The sequence below is a fragment of the Tasmannia lanceolata genome, unplaced genomic scaffold (assembly GCF_043159265.1).
Source record: "Tasmannia lanceolata isolate RefF3 unplaced genomic scaffold, GAP_Taslan_0.1 ptg000005l, whole genome shotgun sequence".
Lineage (NCBI taxonomy): Eukaryota > Viridiplantae > Streptophyta > Magnoliopsida > Canellales > Winteraceae > Tasmannia > Tasmannia lanceolata.
This window is the reverse complement of record NW_027518682.1, coordinates 2,613,537-2,630,975: the sequence shown is the minus strand read 5'-3', so window position 1 is coordinate 2,630,975 and position 17,439 is coordinate 2,613,537. Positions and strand designations below refer to the sequence as shown.

The following is a 17,439-nucleotide window of genomic DNA, read 5'->3' as shown; positions in this document are numbered from 1 at the left end:
AATCTGACATTCTTCCACGATTTAGGACTTTCTGCAAAATATACTAGAGTAGAACTATAGGTGTTCCGACAACAGTCAGAATTAGATTAACCAATCACACTATAGTTTTCTCATTTACTTTATGTGAGCATTAAACCTTTAGTCCCTTACAGACAATGTATAACCTTTTGGCAAATTTCCAATGATCCATACGTAAATAACATTTGTACTTTCTAAATTTTCCCACCATATAGGTTATACACAGATAGGTGCAGATTTAAACATTCAATAGACCCACAATTGCGGAACTATTAGGGAACCTCTTTATCTGCTCCTATAATGAATTGATCCTGGGACCTTGAAACTGACTGAATATATCACCCTTAATTATAGGAATACTACAAATGGAGTAATTTATCCATGTTCAATACTTAAAGGACTATACCAATATAGGCTTTCTGCAATCTCAGCAATCCTCGAGTTCCAACTAGGTGAACCTAATTTATCCTATCATGTAGGATGCTTCACCTGAATTCTTTTGTATGAATATCACTGAACATAGCCAAGTACTAGTAGCAAGTAGTATAACATCAACACATAACACGAGGAAGATAATATTACTCCCACTGACTTTAAGATATATCCATTATTCTGTGACAATTCCTTACAATCTAACATAGAGTACTAAATGAAACTTTATGTACTATTGTCAAGAAGTCTGCTCTAAACCTTAAGCAGAATCTCTAAGTCTACAGACTATGTGCCTCTTTCCATAGCCTCAAAACCTTCAGGTTATAGATAACCTCAAATGGGTCACTTTTTTAAGAAAGTCACTTTTATAATCATTTATTGTAACTCTAGATCACAACAAGTTACAAACTTCATGACCATTCCAAAAGAATATTTCTTAAAACATGAGAGAAAGTATTCTTATAGTTTCTTTCCGAGTGAAGCCTTTGCAATCAAATTTTCTTTATATCTCTTAATTCCACCTATGGAGTCTCTCCTAGTCGTAAAGACCCATATACAGCCAAATGGCTTGACTCTTAAGTCTTCGACAAGGTTTAATTGAGAGAAACTATTCTTTCATGGCTTCGAGTCATTAAGTTTCTTGATTGCTCATTAGTGCTTGATTGAAAGAAATGAAATTACTTAGTCATTTCTCACCCACTCAGAAAGACATATAGTCATCAACAAAAGTTGACATTCTCACTTAATGTGACCATATCAAGGATTGTTCACTAGTCGTCACCATCAAAATATCTATAATATGGGATGTTAACTTATATGTGCCTTTTGATGTTCCAATGAGTATTGGTACCACCTGCTCTTGGATCACCAGTACTGGTACTACAATCTGGTTCTCCTTAAAGGTGATTTACTAAAGACACTACACTCCCACTAAGGTCACCATCCTTTAGAAGTCTTGGCACATTTAATCCCGACAATATACGTACTATGGGTCAACCAACAGAACCTAAAACCCTTAAATACTTTAAGATAATCTATGAAATTGCAACTTATGGTCATAGAGCTTAATCACTATATTCGTGGGTTATAAGCTTTTGCCTCATATAAACAACCCAAAGTTGCATGTTTCCCAATTTTAGCTTCTTTATAACCCATAAATCTTAAAGGGTCCTAGGCACAGCCTTACTTGGATCACAAAATACATGGGTGTTTTAAGAGTTTTAACCCACAATCTTAGGCAACAGAGAGTTGCATAAATGACCCTTATTGTTTTGATCGTTTATGTCAAGTTAATTCTCGACTCTTACCTTATAGATCACAAACAAAGATAGGGCCTCATACTTCTGATTAGAGAGACACATTTAACTATGGCTAGAAAATTTAACCAAAAGGGTAACATCTTTTGCCACCAACCGTCAGAGTCAAAAGATCCAAGATGTCATTGTCAATGACCTTTAGTAGATCATTACTCTTGGTGACACCCTAAACCGATTAATCTTTGTATATTTTTCCTTCAATGTACCCTGTATCATTGTTTAAATTGGTAAAATCAAGTGAATCTAGAATTCTTCTTTTACCCAATTATCCTCAGATATGTGGTTAAAAAAATTAAGCCACTGATTGGATAAATTCTTATCCGCGCGATTTTATTTATTTCTAACAATACCGATTATCTCATTCTGATGCAAGGTGGGCCAACTCTGACATTGAGAGAAGTGCAATCCAAGTCAATAAGGGTTGCCCTGAAGAGAACCAAAGTCACTATATGGGAAATGAAAAACTAGAGAGAATCCATTATACTTCCAGACCTTGATTCATAGCCAACGAAATCAAGTTTTTCTAGAATAAGGTTTCTAGTTCATATGAAACCAAAATTTCAGAAAAGAGTGGCGAGTAACAATGGATTCAACAACCACCTTTATTCTATTTCCCGATATAATGGTATACTCTCATCTACTAAGCACCTGACTCGCTCGAAGACCTCACATAGAATTCTAAATGTGAATAGTAATGCCTTAATCTATTCACAAATCTTTTCCGGAGTACTTACTAAATAGGAATCATAATATACAAAGATATGGTATTAATTCCAGGCCATATCGAACTTAAGGGATCCATACTTTATGTGTCATTTATTATTCAAGGTAATGACACTTGATACCAAGTTCACTCTCTTTAATTGATAATGCTAAGGCTAGTCTATATCTTGGGAACTCTAATGTTGCTATTTAGAATAACCAAGAGGTGTGTCGTAAAGTGAGCACAACCAAGGTTCTGAATCTAAAGCCTTTCAAAATGTGCTCAAAACTATAACTTTTGGTGAATATACTTTAAGGTTATCAAAACACATCATAAGGGTATTTGCATGTGCTTCAAATGATCCTCTAAAATATTCACTAACTACATTCAAGAACTCCTTTGCATTTTTTAGTCTTAAAAACATCTCGAATTGCATAAAAAATGGAGGTCTACCATTACTACTAGATTGATACTAACATTGAACTCACACTATTCATAAGCATCTTTTAGATGTGGGTTTAGTGAGCCTGTCATTCAATGATGCATAGTCTAGCCTTTTGTAGTCTTGAATTATGCAGATATATTCCATCACTTGTTAAGGTTTCTGACCCACTAAAGTACTCAACATAATCAGTTCTAGAAAAGATACCAATAACTTCAATGTCACAGACACAGACTTGCAGTTCCAAACATGCTCACTTCTTATAACACCTATTCAGTCCACAAATGGAGTTTAATTAACTCAATCCACGAATTTAATCAATCAAACTGAAAAGAATGACTAAAATGTATAAAATCATGATGATACATAAGTGTGCTTTTAATTAGATACCATATGTGCTATTGTGGGCCGTCCGTTGGGCCGTGCCACGATGTAGAATTGGTTTCTACTTTAGAAAATATAATACCATGATTATGAAGAGACACTGGTGTATCACCGTGGGTCATCTATTGGGCCATGCCACGACACACAATTGGTTCTCACATACAACACTTAGTCAATCTATCTTAAGGGAAAATTAGTTAGATTGCCCAGAATCACAAAAAACACAAAAATGTGACCCCGACAAAACATCAGACGTGTCATTGTGGGTCGTCCGTTGGGCCGTGCCACAACAAACAAACGATTTTCAATTCAGGAAATCACAATATTGTGATTCTAGCGAGACACCAGGCGTGTCACCGTGGGCCGTCCGTTGGGCTGTGTCACAGCACACAATTGGCTCTCCCATGAGACTAACTAGGGCCAGATAACCGTATACTTGAGGCGCACATCACCGTTGGGCAGAAGCACAACCCCAAACCAGGTTACCCAGGCCTAGCCCTCTCACACCGCCTATTTGTACAAAACAACAGTCATCCGTTGGGCTAAGTGTTGTTCTTGGACAAATAGTCGCAATTGAAAGTGGTTCATAGTCCATAAATGTGTCATTGTATGCGACACGGTTCTCAAAATTAACCACTTAACCTTAAGCGATTTCGTTTCCCAGTCGGAATCACAGTTCTTTGTTCATTCATTTAGTGACCAATCATAATAAGATATAGTTCAATTTCAACTAAAAATAATGAACAATGTAATAAACTTGTGTATACAAAACCAACTTTCAAGCTCCATGATCAAACATAATTCAATTTTAGGTTTTGAAAATACACACTATCAGTTTATTATAACCATAAGCTTAGGTTTTAAGCATATCTGGCATGAACTAATGTGCATTCAAGTTAAAAGTTTAGTCCCATATATGATTTCAGCTAATCGTTTTAACCTTTAAGTTATATGCAAAACATAAAGCATATAAACAACATATAGGGGTTCTTAAGTTAAGAATTAGAAACCAAATGTGTTCATTGACTGTGTTTTAATCATTAAACAACATCAAAACTTTACATAACTGGGTCTCCATGTAATTTAGTTAATTCTTTAAGAGTTTGAAATCAAAATCAAACTCAAGGCCCACTTTAAAAAACCCAAAAGTTATAAAATTATACTGGAATTTTAAAATCCAGACTCCGAACACCAAAACAGACCTTGGAAACGGGTTCAGAATGGTCTAAAACCATAGGAATGGTCTAACCCAAATCGAAAACCCCAAAGTATTTGACTTAAAATCAAATTTACAAAACCAAAACTCTTGATTTTACACTGTAACTATATCATGCAGTGCTTAAATACTAAAAATGAACTCAAAAATAGGTCCAGAACGGTCCGTAAGCTTAAGAACTAGTTTTACCTAAGCCCAAAACCCCAAAATATTTGACTTAAAATCAACTTATAAAGTCAAAAGTTTTGAAAATCATACTATAATTATGAAAATTACGCCTCAAATACATAAAGGGACCCCAAAATCGGGTTCAGAAGGGTCCAAAGCCCCCAGAATCACTATAATTTGGCAAAAAATATCACAAAAATAGGCCAAACCGAGTAAAACACAGATTTGGGCCGTTTGGGCCGGTTCGGGTCAGGTTGGGTCAAGCGGTCTGGTGGGCTTAGAGGGTCTACTGGGCCCTTTTTAATTGAAAAACCTGTTGCGGATCCTTGATGGGCCCGCGCGGCCCGCGAAGCCCGGCACTATTCATCATCTTCTTCATTAAAATAGTGAAAATTCCAGCAAAATCCGAAAAAATACTTAAAGTTCAATTTATTATTGCGGCTTCGTTTGAAGTCCAATTGAGGCACACAATACGCCATTAGACTCGTCTCTCGACGAACTTTGCAACTACGCCGGAAAATCTCCTGTCGGACAAGCCAGTCGCTAGTGGCACACTGTTTTTCGGCGAGGTCCAAAACTTCCCCAAAAGTTAAAATTTTCATCTTTAAATTGCCGCCAAACGCAATCCGATCGACGAACCGTTTGTTGCGTTGGATTCGTGGGAACACAAGCAACGTTTCAGTGCCATTTAATCATCGATCCGACTTCAGAATTGATGGCGGCACTCAAAATACAAGTTTTCACAAACCCTATTTCAATCACCTTTAATGCGATTTTCTCGCCATTTTCTCACCGGAACCGTGGCTCTGATACCACATGTAAGTGTTCATCATAAAAGGAACACGGGCAACGGATCTTTGGTGGTCCAACTTTGAGAAAATCACAGTTAATCATATGGATTGAAATTGAAATAGTAAAAAAACATACCGTAAGCCATGGATATTGTCTTGTTGTCTCTTGAAATGGTTCCACTCCGGTATATCTCCTTGTTCTACAACAGACAGTGATGGGGACTGTTTTCCTCTTCTCTTAGACGTGGATTCACAGAGAATGGAAAAGATTAGTTGTGTACAAGCAGGGACCGGAGGCTTATATTATAGACGTTTGAGGGAAGGGATGCAACTCCTCATCACGTTGACCCTTCTCTCAAACGTCTCTTTGTTTACACCCGTTCCAAATATACCCTTTCACAAAATGATCTCAGCCGTTTGAGGGAAGGGATACATCTTATTCTTTAAACACTTAACTAACTAAAATGATCTCAGCCGTTGATCTTGCTTAGGCCACATCCACCGTTAGGATTTAATCCTAACAGAAAAAGCCTAAACATGACGATTACTGTTAGCAGAAATGCAAAATGCAAAATGCACAATTTATGTGCTGCCATGTCACCCAAATAAATTGACTTTGGAAGTGCCATCGGCGATTTCTCTGTTGTTAGATTTTCAAATCTCTTCTTCCAAATGATGTGGCAATACATAATTTGCTAATTTTTGCTTTTGCTAACTCTGATATTTAACAAAGTCGATCTCTTTGCTTAAATATCTTGATGGACAAAAGTACAGGTGGGGCCTATTACATGCTATATATATGCCCATACATTTTCATACGAAAAATACTAAAAAGAAAGTTACTTTTGTTCTGCTTCCTAAAAGACAGTTATGGTGCCCACTTCAGTCTCTAATATGTGATCAGATACTTTGATCCAATGACAACCATAAGTTCAGCCAAATGCTGTTAAGAAAAACTTGATCAGGACCTTGTCTTGGGCCCTTGGATCTCCACCAAGAAAAGCTAAACCATTAATTTTTGTAGTCCTTTATCTTACACAATGGATGTAAGTTTAGAGCAGGGTGAAGAACAATGGTCATATAATGTCTCCCATAAGCCCCAAAAATTGCTTAAAATTGCCTTTTATCATTGATGGTGAAACTGAATTTCGGCATAGTCGTTGTTTTTTCCATATATGATAGAAACAATTCATCTACAAACTTTTGGTAGAACGACTAACAAATGTCACACATGGAAAAGTTATTCCTTGAGATTTCACATGGGTAACTAATGTTGTAAATTCCACAACGGCACGCAAATCTCCTAATATATAACCATCTCGATAAGGCTCACACTAAATTCCATCCCCAAAGTCTATTTAAAGGTGAAGGAGTTAGTGCTTGAACCATATAGTTTAAGAAGCAATCTTCTTCTCATTGATATATGTATTTTCCTTTAATGGGCCTGAAAATGCAATTAGTAAATTTAAGTGGGATTTCATATGAGCCATTTATGACAAATTGGTAAGTGTTGTTATACCAAATTTTGCATCTAGGCTACTTAATTTTATAATGGAGATGGGATAGAAAGAGACAAGAGAGGTGAATTACAGGTATTGAAGACTAAGTAGGTGGGGTTTCTGAATTAAGAAGACGTATACCTTCGGAAAAAACATTGCCTAAAAGGAATAACTGGAGGGGAAAGCATATTGATAAAAGGGGAGATTGAGCCCACATTTTGATTTGGAAGCAGCGAGGAAGGAAAATGAAAACCATCCCACTGTACCAGTCGTAAGAAAGGTAAAAGCAAGTAGTAGATAAAGTTGGGCTTCTTGATTTTCTCAACAAGATAACACCTGGCAACAAGGATAACACCTTGGAGAAGTTGGGCTCCTTGATTTTCTACGTCTTCCCTTATCTATATTTGTTAGTTTTTATTCTTATCTTATCACCTTGTAAACTAATATATACACTTGTGATGTGAGAAACGAAAGTAGTAAAGAGATTGCATTTCTTTGCAATTTGTTTATATATATATATATATGAGGAAAATGATTGTACGCTCGACTGTACCTAAAGTTAGGTACGGTAGAATGCCAAATCACATGGGTCCCACATTTTTGGTGGGCATCTAAACCATTCATTTGCAAGGCCCCATCATAGATAGGGTGCATACCAAAAATCAGCTCCATAGGATCATCCTAACCCATCCATTTGTGGAGGCTAAAATGGACAGACAGTGTTTGTCCACAAATCTGCCCATTTTGCCCTTTGTGATGGTTTGCACTCTTAAAATTGAACAAAACTTGGCTCAGACCCCCTATAATGGCAAAGAGTGTGGGGGTGTGTAAATATCAATTCCATGCTTACTTTTTATTTTCAGAAGTAATTGATATTTTCACACCCCTTGCTATTAGACTATTAGCAAGGGGTCTGAGGAAGTTCCTCAGACCCCGACCTGAGCCAAGTTTCGTTCCTTAAAATAAGGTATTTATCAGCCACATCAATTGCTTTTACTTTGGTACGAGTACCACATAATGCCATAGTGAAATCCTGTGTGTACTAGGCTAATTTTAACAAAATGATATTTTCACTCACTTTCTTAGCATTTCCAAGTCTAGTTTTTTTTAAAGGGAAGTGATATATCCACCTGTTTTTTTTATTTGGGACAGCCACCTCTGGTGTATCTATGACTGCAGAGGGGCTGATCGATTCCCGAACCGTACTCTAGTAGGCCACGATTCCATTCAATTACGGGTGTCAATGGACCCAGACGATCCATCTCTAATGGATCGGAACATTAATGGACAAGATTTGGGCATAGTAGCTGGATCCAAGCTGTGACAATTAAATCTATTTCCTAAGGTCCAAAATTATTTTGGATCGTCGCCCAGACATAGCCACAAAATCCAATGGAGTGTCCTATATCCGAATTGAGGGTGCCAATGTCTTGGATCGTGGCCCAAACATACAATTTATATTTTCGTTCATTTATGTCTACTTATGATGGGTATCTTTTTGACTTTAAAAAACCTACTTAAAACAACAAATAACATTTTATTTTTTCACATTTTATTTAGATGACGATTCTCCTCTGGACGGCATAATTAAGACTCATGACATTGATGAATGGTCCAATTTGAAATGAATTATGACCCACACTAATTAAAAGCACTCTCAAAAGGATCCCATCAAGACATAAGCAGAGCTGTTGAACTCCCCACATTTAACATGAGACTTACCGCCCAAAGCGCTCATATTTGTAGAGCCTTCGTTTCCCCTTCTCGCTTGTTCCGAGTTAGGGCTGGATTGTGATCTTATTGTACTATCTTTTTCTATATCTAATAAATCGGTAGGGGTCCCTGGCCCGTTAAACCCCAGCTTCCCATAAAAAAAAAATTCAACTGTCAAGATTATCTAATACATGCATCGTAAAGATACACATGATCATATCTCCCACGTAAAACGATTAAATCCCATTCCATGCTTATTGATTTAAGGCAAGTCCCTAACAACCATTCCTAATGTAGATTGGATCAGGGCAATGCACCATTTGGCCAAGATTCAAGACAAAGGAGACACGATGTGTATTAGATGCAGATCAACGTTCAAAATTAGGCTTGGGCATGAACCACATGCAAGAAGGCTAAGATGTGTAGTTTGATAGTGGTGTATGCGTCTAAGTGATATGTGTATATATGTACAAGTGTATGTGTAGTACTGACACATCACTAATGTGTGGGCCTTAAATGTAAGCATGTGTGTGTTACATGACTAAATGAGTCCCACTTATCTTGAAATAAATTAGTTTAGATTTTAGGATTTTTGCTTTGCAGGATTTAGTATGTGTTGGAGTTTTAGAGATAAGGATTAGAGATTCTAGATTGACTTGGGAGGAGTTTTAGATGGAGTGGTAATTGTCTTTTCTATTTATAAATAAGATGTAGCCAATCTTTTTAAATTAATCAAGAAATTTGTTACAGAAATTGTGTCTTGTGCACAAAGGAGGATTGATCCTTCCCTCGAAGTGGATCTAGAGGCTGATCTTCCCTTTAAGGAGATCAAATCCGTTGCGAATCGATTTGGGTTTGTAACAAGTGGTATCAGAGCCGTTGATCTTGCACCATGGCTGCGTCTTCGGAGTTTTGGGAATCCATACATGAAGATCTACAGGAGATCAAAGCACTTGTTATGGAAATGATGGAAGGACATCGATGGTTTGTGGCAGGCTTAAACAAAATCAGGACAACGATCGAAAAGGCGTGCACGATGAAAAGGAAACGGCGAAACAAAAAAAGAGGAGAAAAAAAGAAGAGAGAAGAAATCTAGCTAGAAGAAAAGGCAAAAAAGCTCCAAAAGAAAGTTCGTCACCGAAGAGTTTACCATTCCTCTCACACTATCCAACACCATCGAAAAGATCCTTACCCACGGATATCCATGTGTCAACGTTCCAATCATTTAAAAAAGACACAACAAAAGAGCTTTGATAAACGGCTTGACGAGAGCGATTTGAAAAGGGAGGTGGCTCATCCTCGGATGACTACACAATGTTGACTAATTGCAAGACAAAGATAAGAAGAAAAGGAGGGAAAAGGAAAAAGGCTCTCAGAAAGTGTGCAAGAACTCATTTTCCTCCAACTGGCCATCACTTAATCTTCAACCTTGAGGACAATATTGATTTCAAGAGGGGTGGAATGTTGCGTGACTAAATGGGTCCCACTTATCTTGAAATAAATTAGTTTAGATTTTAGGATTTGCTTTGCAGCATTTAGTATGTGTTGGGGTTTTAGAGATAAGGATTAGGGATTCTAGATTGACTTGGGAGGAGTTTTAGATGGTGTGGTAATTGTCTTTTCTATTTATAAATAAGATGTAGCCAATCTTTTTAAATTAATGAAGAAATTTGTTACATAAATTGTATCTTGTGCACAAAGGAGGATTGATGCTTCCCTCGAAGTGGATCAAGAGGCTGATCTTCCCTCTAAGGAGATCAAATCCTTTGCAAACCGATTTGGGTTCGTAACAGTGTGGGTCATAATTAAGTGAGGCGGCATGATGTCATCCACTTGAGGGTTGGAATTTTCTATAAATAAGTGCTAGGGTAGAGATTAGTTAGTTTTTGATGATTTGATAAAAATTATAAACTTTGGGAATGAAGAGGTCTCTTAGAGAGAATTCCAAGGAAAGAGGAGAGGAGTTCTCTAGCATTGGATCCTCGGCTGTCGAGTTGGCGAGCAATGAGCAAGCCTCAGATCGCTACCGTTGAACCGGATTTGAGCCTCGATATGATGTATCCGAGGGTTTAGTAGCATTATTTCTCGTTCTTTGATATTTATCCACGAGTCTTTCCACATTATCCCAATTTCTTTTCAAACTTACGTTTAGTCGTTGTAGATGTCATGTTCATTTGGTTTTGAAAGTTGAATACATTTCAAATTTACATTTTGTTCGTAGATGTCATCTTCAATTGGTTTTGAATGTTAGCCTAGATTTTAGAAAGACGAGTCCCTAATTCTTGAAAAAAAACTGTCCATTTTGTTAAATTCGTGCACATTTTCAAGAGAAATTTCAGATCTAATCATAAAGTTTCAAATCTAGATCAGATTTGCGAATTTTCCGAATGCTTCTGCCGTCAAGTACTCTACATTACTCTCTAATTTGATGAGGTTTAAAATAGATAGCACATTATAGAAACCTCCACAAATGAGAGGGTTAGGATCATCCTGTGGAAATGATTTTTGAAGTATAGCCTATCGAGGTCAGCACAACAAATGAATGGTTTAGACAGCACAATATTGTGCCACTGTATCTTCTTTTCTTTTTTTTAGTGTGCATTTACGACCTTCCATCATGTAAAAAATCAGGACCTCCAGGGAAAATTGAGACATATTGTACACATCAAATCACTTGATATATACACATTGTTTTGTTGTCCTATACTCAACTCAACATAACTCAACTCAGCCTTTGTCCCAAAGTAGTTGAGATTAATTTGCGGTATAAGGATTTACCCGGATCAAATTGACTAAGTATAATCCTGACACTAGTTGTATTCGTCTACATGGATCATTTTCTTCCATTCTATCATATTGGTCCTATATGCATATAAAATTATGTTTTGCTTTCAGAATACTTTTTTATGCAAAAAGTTGAGGTTTTAGAAGCTAATTTATTAAACATCCCTAAACCTAAAAGTCACTTGCCTTTTTCTAATATGTTTGAAATGTCAGTTTTATCCTCTCTTTTTTTTTTTTTTTTATAAATTGGTAGTTTTTATCCTCTTATACCCTGTTAGTATCAACAAATGCAAACCTATGTCTTTTTTTTGAAATGGATCCAAACTTATGTCTTAGTAACGATCCATTTGGATCCTTTTTTTGGAGTGTTTTTTGGAACTATTTTTGAGTTTAGGTCATTTTCTATTTTGTATCGACCATCCATTGGAAGGTCCTAGTTATGTTGTACCAGGGTTAGAGTATTATGTTCCGAATTACGTTTCAAAATAATTTTGGACCTTAGGATATAGACCCAATGGACACCGTTGGGATCCACTTGTTGTGCCCAAATCCTGTCCATCAACGTTCAAATCCATTGGATCCATGGGACTATGTAGGCCCATTAACAACCCTATCTTAGATTTGTTTGCTAGCTTTGCTACCTTCCAATCAAGCACGCATGCTCATGCTCCGTGGAGATTTCAGAATAATTCTCGTGGGGACGGGCTTATGGCCCTCGGTTAGCAGGTGGGGCCTGGGTTCATTCGTCCGCCCTGTCAATGTCGGATTTGGGCTATTAAAGCTCAAATTTCTCACCTAGACAAGGGTTCCATGGATTTGAATTGCTAATTTCCAATCCGGGTTTGATCTGATAAAGATTAATTTTGGGTGTAGATAACCTTCAACTTTCTAGCCTTGAGCTTTGGCTTTCCCAAGATGGTCATATCGTATTGTCGTTCCCAGACTTATCTTTTCTATTGTGATTAAGATGGAAATTGGCTGTCCTCAGGAATGTATATTGGGCTGGACCTGACTAAAGCAAGTTGACCCAGTTTGTCTAGACGTGCGATTCAAAACTTAGGTGCCACTCACCAGGTTGTCGGCCCAACCCGATTGCATCTTTTAGTTAATCAAAGAGAAGCATTAGGTGGTAGGGGTGCAACTTGGGTTGATTTTCGAGGATTTGGATTGAGCCTTCCCCATAAAATTGGTTCCGGTCCGGTTCGGGTTGATTCCAATTCATTTTTTAGCAAAAACACAACCTGACCTGACCCAAATTGCACTCAAACTAGCCCAAATTGCACTCATACTAGCTAGGGAGTAAGACCATCTACACCAATGGCAATGATAGTTTTTAGGATCCCATAAAGGGGTTATATATGCGCAATCAGGAACGTTTATCTTGTAGAGCATAATGGGACAAGCCAATTGGCCAAATCTCATCCCATCTCTAAGATATAAAGAACTACAGAAGTCCGATAAGGCCATGGTTTTGAATATTTTTATTTTTACTATTACTTTGTATGCCAAATCCAAATTATTTTTTTACATTGTTTCAAAAAAAAAAAAAAAGTAAAGACATGGAGAGAAGCGCTATCTCAGTTTATTTTAGTACAATCCTTCCTAATTTCCCCTTGACTTCCAGTCAAAACACCCAATTTCCCAAATTTCACCATGGAAGAAGCAAATGCAGAGAAGAAGAACGTCTGGTTTTGGGCATACCGGGAAACTAATTCGCGGCTTTCAGCGCTGCCGGAAAACAATTCCTGGTCAGAAGTTAACAGTCCTTTCCCTTTTTCCAGATTTTGGTAAAAGAAATTATCGAAATCTAAGTTCGTGATGAGATCTAAACGTTGGACCACGTCCGGGTTGATGTTCGATAGTGGGCAGTTCCTCATGAGTTCGTCCCGGAAGGCGGGGTCTATTGTGGAGTCGTTGTGGCTGAGTCGGGCTTCAAACTCTTTGCAGTGGGCCGAGCCAATGGTGTGGGCCCCGGATAGTGTGACTAGGTCGAGTAGGTTAAGGCCTTTGGATTGGAACATGTGTACGAGTTGAGTCAGATTCGACTCACCCGAGGGCAGCTGGGCTGCTGCGGTTTCATTGGACGAGCTTCTGCTGTCTCTCCTGCCCTTAGGAACCTCCCATGATGGACCTTTCGACTGTAGGACATTGCAAATAATGTGACCAACTTATATATCAATCAGAAATTCAGAATGCAACGTGAAGTAGAGAAATGATATCGGCACTCCTTGCTTTAATAATGACACTCCAGACTTTATAATAAGGCTACTGATGTTGGCACTACCTTGTTTTGATAATTGCACTAACTCTTCTTTTCTTTTATTATTTAAACAGCTATCTAAGGTTATTGATTCCCAAAAACCTCTCAAAAGTAGGGCTGCAACTCGGGTCGGGCGGGTCGGGTTTGGAGAACCCAACCCTACCCGAGAAATATCTCGGGTCGGGTCGGGTAGGGTTTTTTTTCGGAAAACCCAAGATTCCCAAACCCGGCCCTACCCATGATAAATCTCGGGTCGGGTCGGGTTTTTTCAGGTTGACGCAATTTTTTAAGGAAAATTCTTGTTTGGCAAGGCAACTCAACTCATACAAGCAGAAATTACACTCACATTACACTTGAATCAAACAATGATGTAATTACACTCACATTACACTTGAATCAAACAATGCTGTAATCAAACAATGTTGTAATTACAATCAAACAATGCTGAATCAAACACTTGAATCAACTCAACTCATAGAAGCAGAAATTACACTCACATACAATAACAGTGGATGCGTGGGTTTTCACTTTTAACTTTTAACTAACAATAGAAAAAAATGTACATACTATAACTTATGTAACTCGGGTCGGGTCGGGTCGGGCTCCTTCAAACCCGGCTCGACCCGAGATTCATGCGGGCTTTTGAATGCTCAACCCTGCTCGACCCGAAACCCATGAAACCTGAACCCAACCCAGGCTATTTTGCGTCGGGTAAAACCCGGCTCGAGTTGCAGCCCTACTCAAAAGCTAATGGAAAAAAAAAAGACAAGCTGAGTTTGTGCAATTATTAAAACATGGTAGTGCATACCATTTTCATTGGCGGTTACAACAGCCTTGAGTAGCTAAATCACAAGTTTAAGAAATGGAGAGGGAGTGCAAATATCAATTGCCAAATTGTATAATGATCAACTAGTGTGTGCACTGAATAGGGCTGCAACTCGAGCCGGGTTTTACCCGACCCGAAAATAGATTGGGTTGGGTTCAGGTTTCATGGGTTTCGGGTCGAGCCGGGTTGAGCATTCAAAAGCCCGCATGAATCTCGGGTCGAGCCGGGTTTGAAGGGGCCTGACCCGACCCAACCCGACCCGAGTTACATAAGTTATAAGTTATGTAACTTATAACTTATGTAATTACAACATTGTTTGATTACAGCGTTGTTGGTTAAAAGTTAAAAGTGAAAACCCACACACTCACTGTTATTGTATGTGAGTGTAATTTGTGCTTCTATGAGTTGAGTTGATTCAAGTGTTTGATTCAGCATTGTTTGATTGTAATTACAACATTGTTTGATTACAGCATTGTTTGATTCAAGTGTAATGTGAGTGTAATTTCTGCTTCTATGAGTTGAATTGCCTTGCCAAACAAGAATTTTCCTTAAAAAATTGCGTCAACGTGAAAAAACCCGACCCTACCCGAGATTTATCATGGGTAGGGCCGGGTTTGGGAATCGTGGGTTTTCCGGAAAAAAACCCGACCCGGCCCGACCCGAGATATTTCTCGGGTAGTGTTGGATTCTCCAAAACCCGACCCTCCCGACCCGAGTTGCAGCCCTAGCACTGAACATTTCACGTACAATTATCATTCACCATTACGGATAGCATTCTTGGCCTGTAAAGTAGTGGGCCCCACCCTAATGCAAGGGCTTGGGTGGAGATCGTGGGACCCATAGCATCAAAACTTGAGGTGAATTGATGGTCCCCTCATGCATCCTATTCATAGGTTTAAGCGGAATTGGTAGGAGCCACCCCATCAAAACATGGTGGTCCCACCCTATGCATAGTCTTGGGCGAAGTCGGTGAGCCCACTCATGTAGTGTAAAAGAGTGGGCCCCACGAATGACAAGGTAAAGAAACACTGCTCCTAGGCAATTTCGCAGTCGTGGCTCACTTTCGCAGGAGAAAAAATAGAGCCACCTCCCGATGCATGAAATAATAAAAAAGACAAAATCTTCTAAAAGGTCACCGTATGTGGCTGTTCTCTCCTGCAAAAGTGAGGGTAAAAAATGGCTTTCTGCAAAATTGCCTAGTTGCTTAAATCCCTATTCTTCTTCTGAAAAATGAAATCAAACTATGAGAATTTTACCACGACACTGGCGTCACGAGCTAAAACGGCGAGGATATCTGCACAAGAGACAACGCCCGGACAAGCTTCTTCTAAAACCTTCTTTGCCTGAACGACCACGTCAAACCCGTCCCCTGCAAGAGACAAATTGATGTCTGCATCTCGCTCAGCTTTGTTCTCTTCGGTACTACTTATTAACACTGAACCATCACAACCCTGAAAAATTATACTATCAATCATAAGGTGCATTTTGGGTATTCTTTAAAGATCAAAGAAAAACAAATGAAGTATATATAGAGAAATTAAAACCTCGACGAAGCAATCATGGAAGAAAAGCCTGAGAGTTGCAGGAGCAGTTATGTTTTTCCCTTCCATTATCTTCCGCTCCATCACTGGCTTAATCAGCTCTTCCATATCCGGGCATGACTCCCCGTAGAAATTTACGGAAAGCCCAGAGGAATCAGAATTGGCAAAGAGACAAGAACTCAAGATAAAGAAAATCGATACCAACATAAATTCCATCTCCTCTACTTCTTCTCCTCCTCTGCTTTAAATGTTACCTAACAAGTGATATTTATAATGTGGGAGTCTTCCAAAACAAACGCGTCTTTTGCAAAGTACAGAACATTGTACAGAAAAAGGAAAGTTTATCATGTGGGAAATGATACTTTGAGAAGCTTGACCTGGACCCACTTGCCTGCCATTGATTTTACGGTCGAGATCATCTGATACCGCCATTTTCTGGTCATGCTCTCTCCATGAAAGTCAACCAAGTTAAAAATAGTGATCATGGTAATGCCTAGTGAATGGCTCCCTAAAATACCCTTATTCCCAAATGTAAGAGAAATGGTCAAGTGTAAAGATTACATACCATTATTCAGTGTATAATATCAATGAATCAACATATTGTCTTATCTCTAGGCAGATCTCAGAGTAGTGGGTATATTATCTCGGATCTCTTAGATGAATGGATGGTATTGATGAGTTTTAATATGATGACCGTGTAATTTTCAAAACATATATGTCGGGGCCCACCTTGTTTCAAGATCCAAATCATTCGTTTGCTGGGCCCAACGTAAATAGGCTGATCCCAAATCCACAATGATCCTAGCCCATGGATTTGTAGATGGACAATATGATCATCCGATAGAGACCCTAATCAAATGAACATTTTGCAGCTTGAAACAAGGTGGGTCTCACCGTTCCTTTTGAAAAAAAACGTCATATGGAAAATCAGTAGTTGAAAGACCATACAACAACTGATGGTGTATAGCCATCCATTTCTTTAACGGTTAGTAAATAAAAAAAGACAGCAGGGGTATCCTGGGAAATAAAGGAATGACAGCGTTTTGCTAACATAGTAGCCAAGAGAAGAAAAAATTGCCAAGCTCACCCAACCGAAAGACTGTGGTGGGCCCATCAGATGAAATGACTAGGACACCCCTATTATCAGCAAGGATTTTATTCCTGATGATCCTCATATCACTATTGTGGTACTCCCAACACTTGCATTAGTGAATTTCACCCACCCCCTTTATTTTAAGCTCTATCAGTGGAATTATTAACAGCCAATGGAAAACGCTGCAATGACATGAAAAAGAAGATAACAATCACAGCTGTCTACACGAATAATTTCCCAACTTAGTAGGAAG

At 38.5% G+C, this 17,439-nt stretch overlaps 1 protein-coding gene across 1 annotated transcript; it reads right to left on the bottom strand.

Annotated features, from left to right (window-relative positions):
• Positions 1 to 12,932: 12,932 nt before the first annotated feature.
• Positions 12,933 to 16,326, bottom strand: LOC143876476 (peroxidase 55-like). Its single transcript, XM_077378184.1, has 3 exons — positions 16,097 to 16,326; positions 15,809 to 16,003; positions 12,933 to 13,604 (listed from the first exon to the last, which is right to left on the bottom strand). Exons 1-3 carry the CDS (start codon positions 16,307 to 16,309, stop codon positions 13,044 to 13,046), a joined length of 969 nt encoding a protein of 322 aa, XP_077234299.1. The 5' UTR covers positions 16,310 to 16,326; the 3' UTR covers positions 12,933 to 13,043.
• Between the last annotated feature and the right edge of the window lie 1,113 nt (positions 16,327 to 17,439).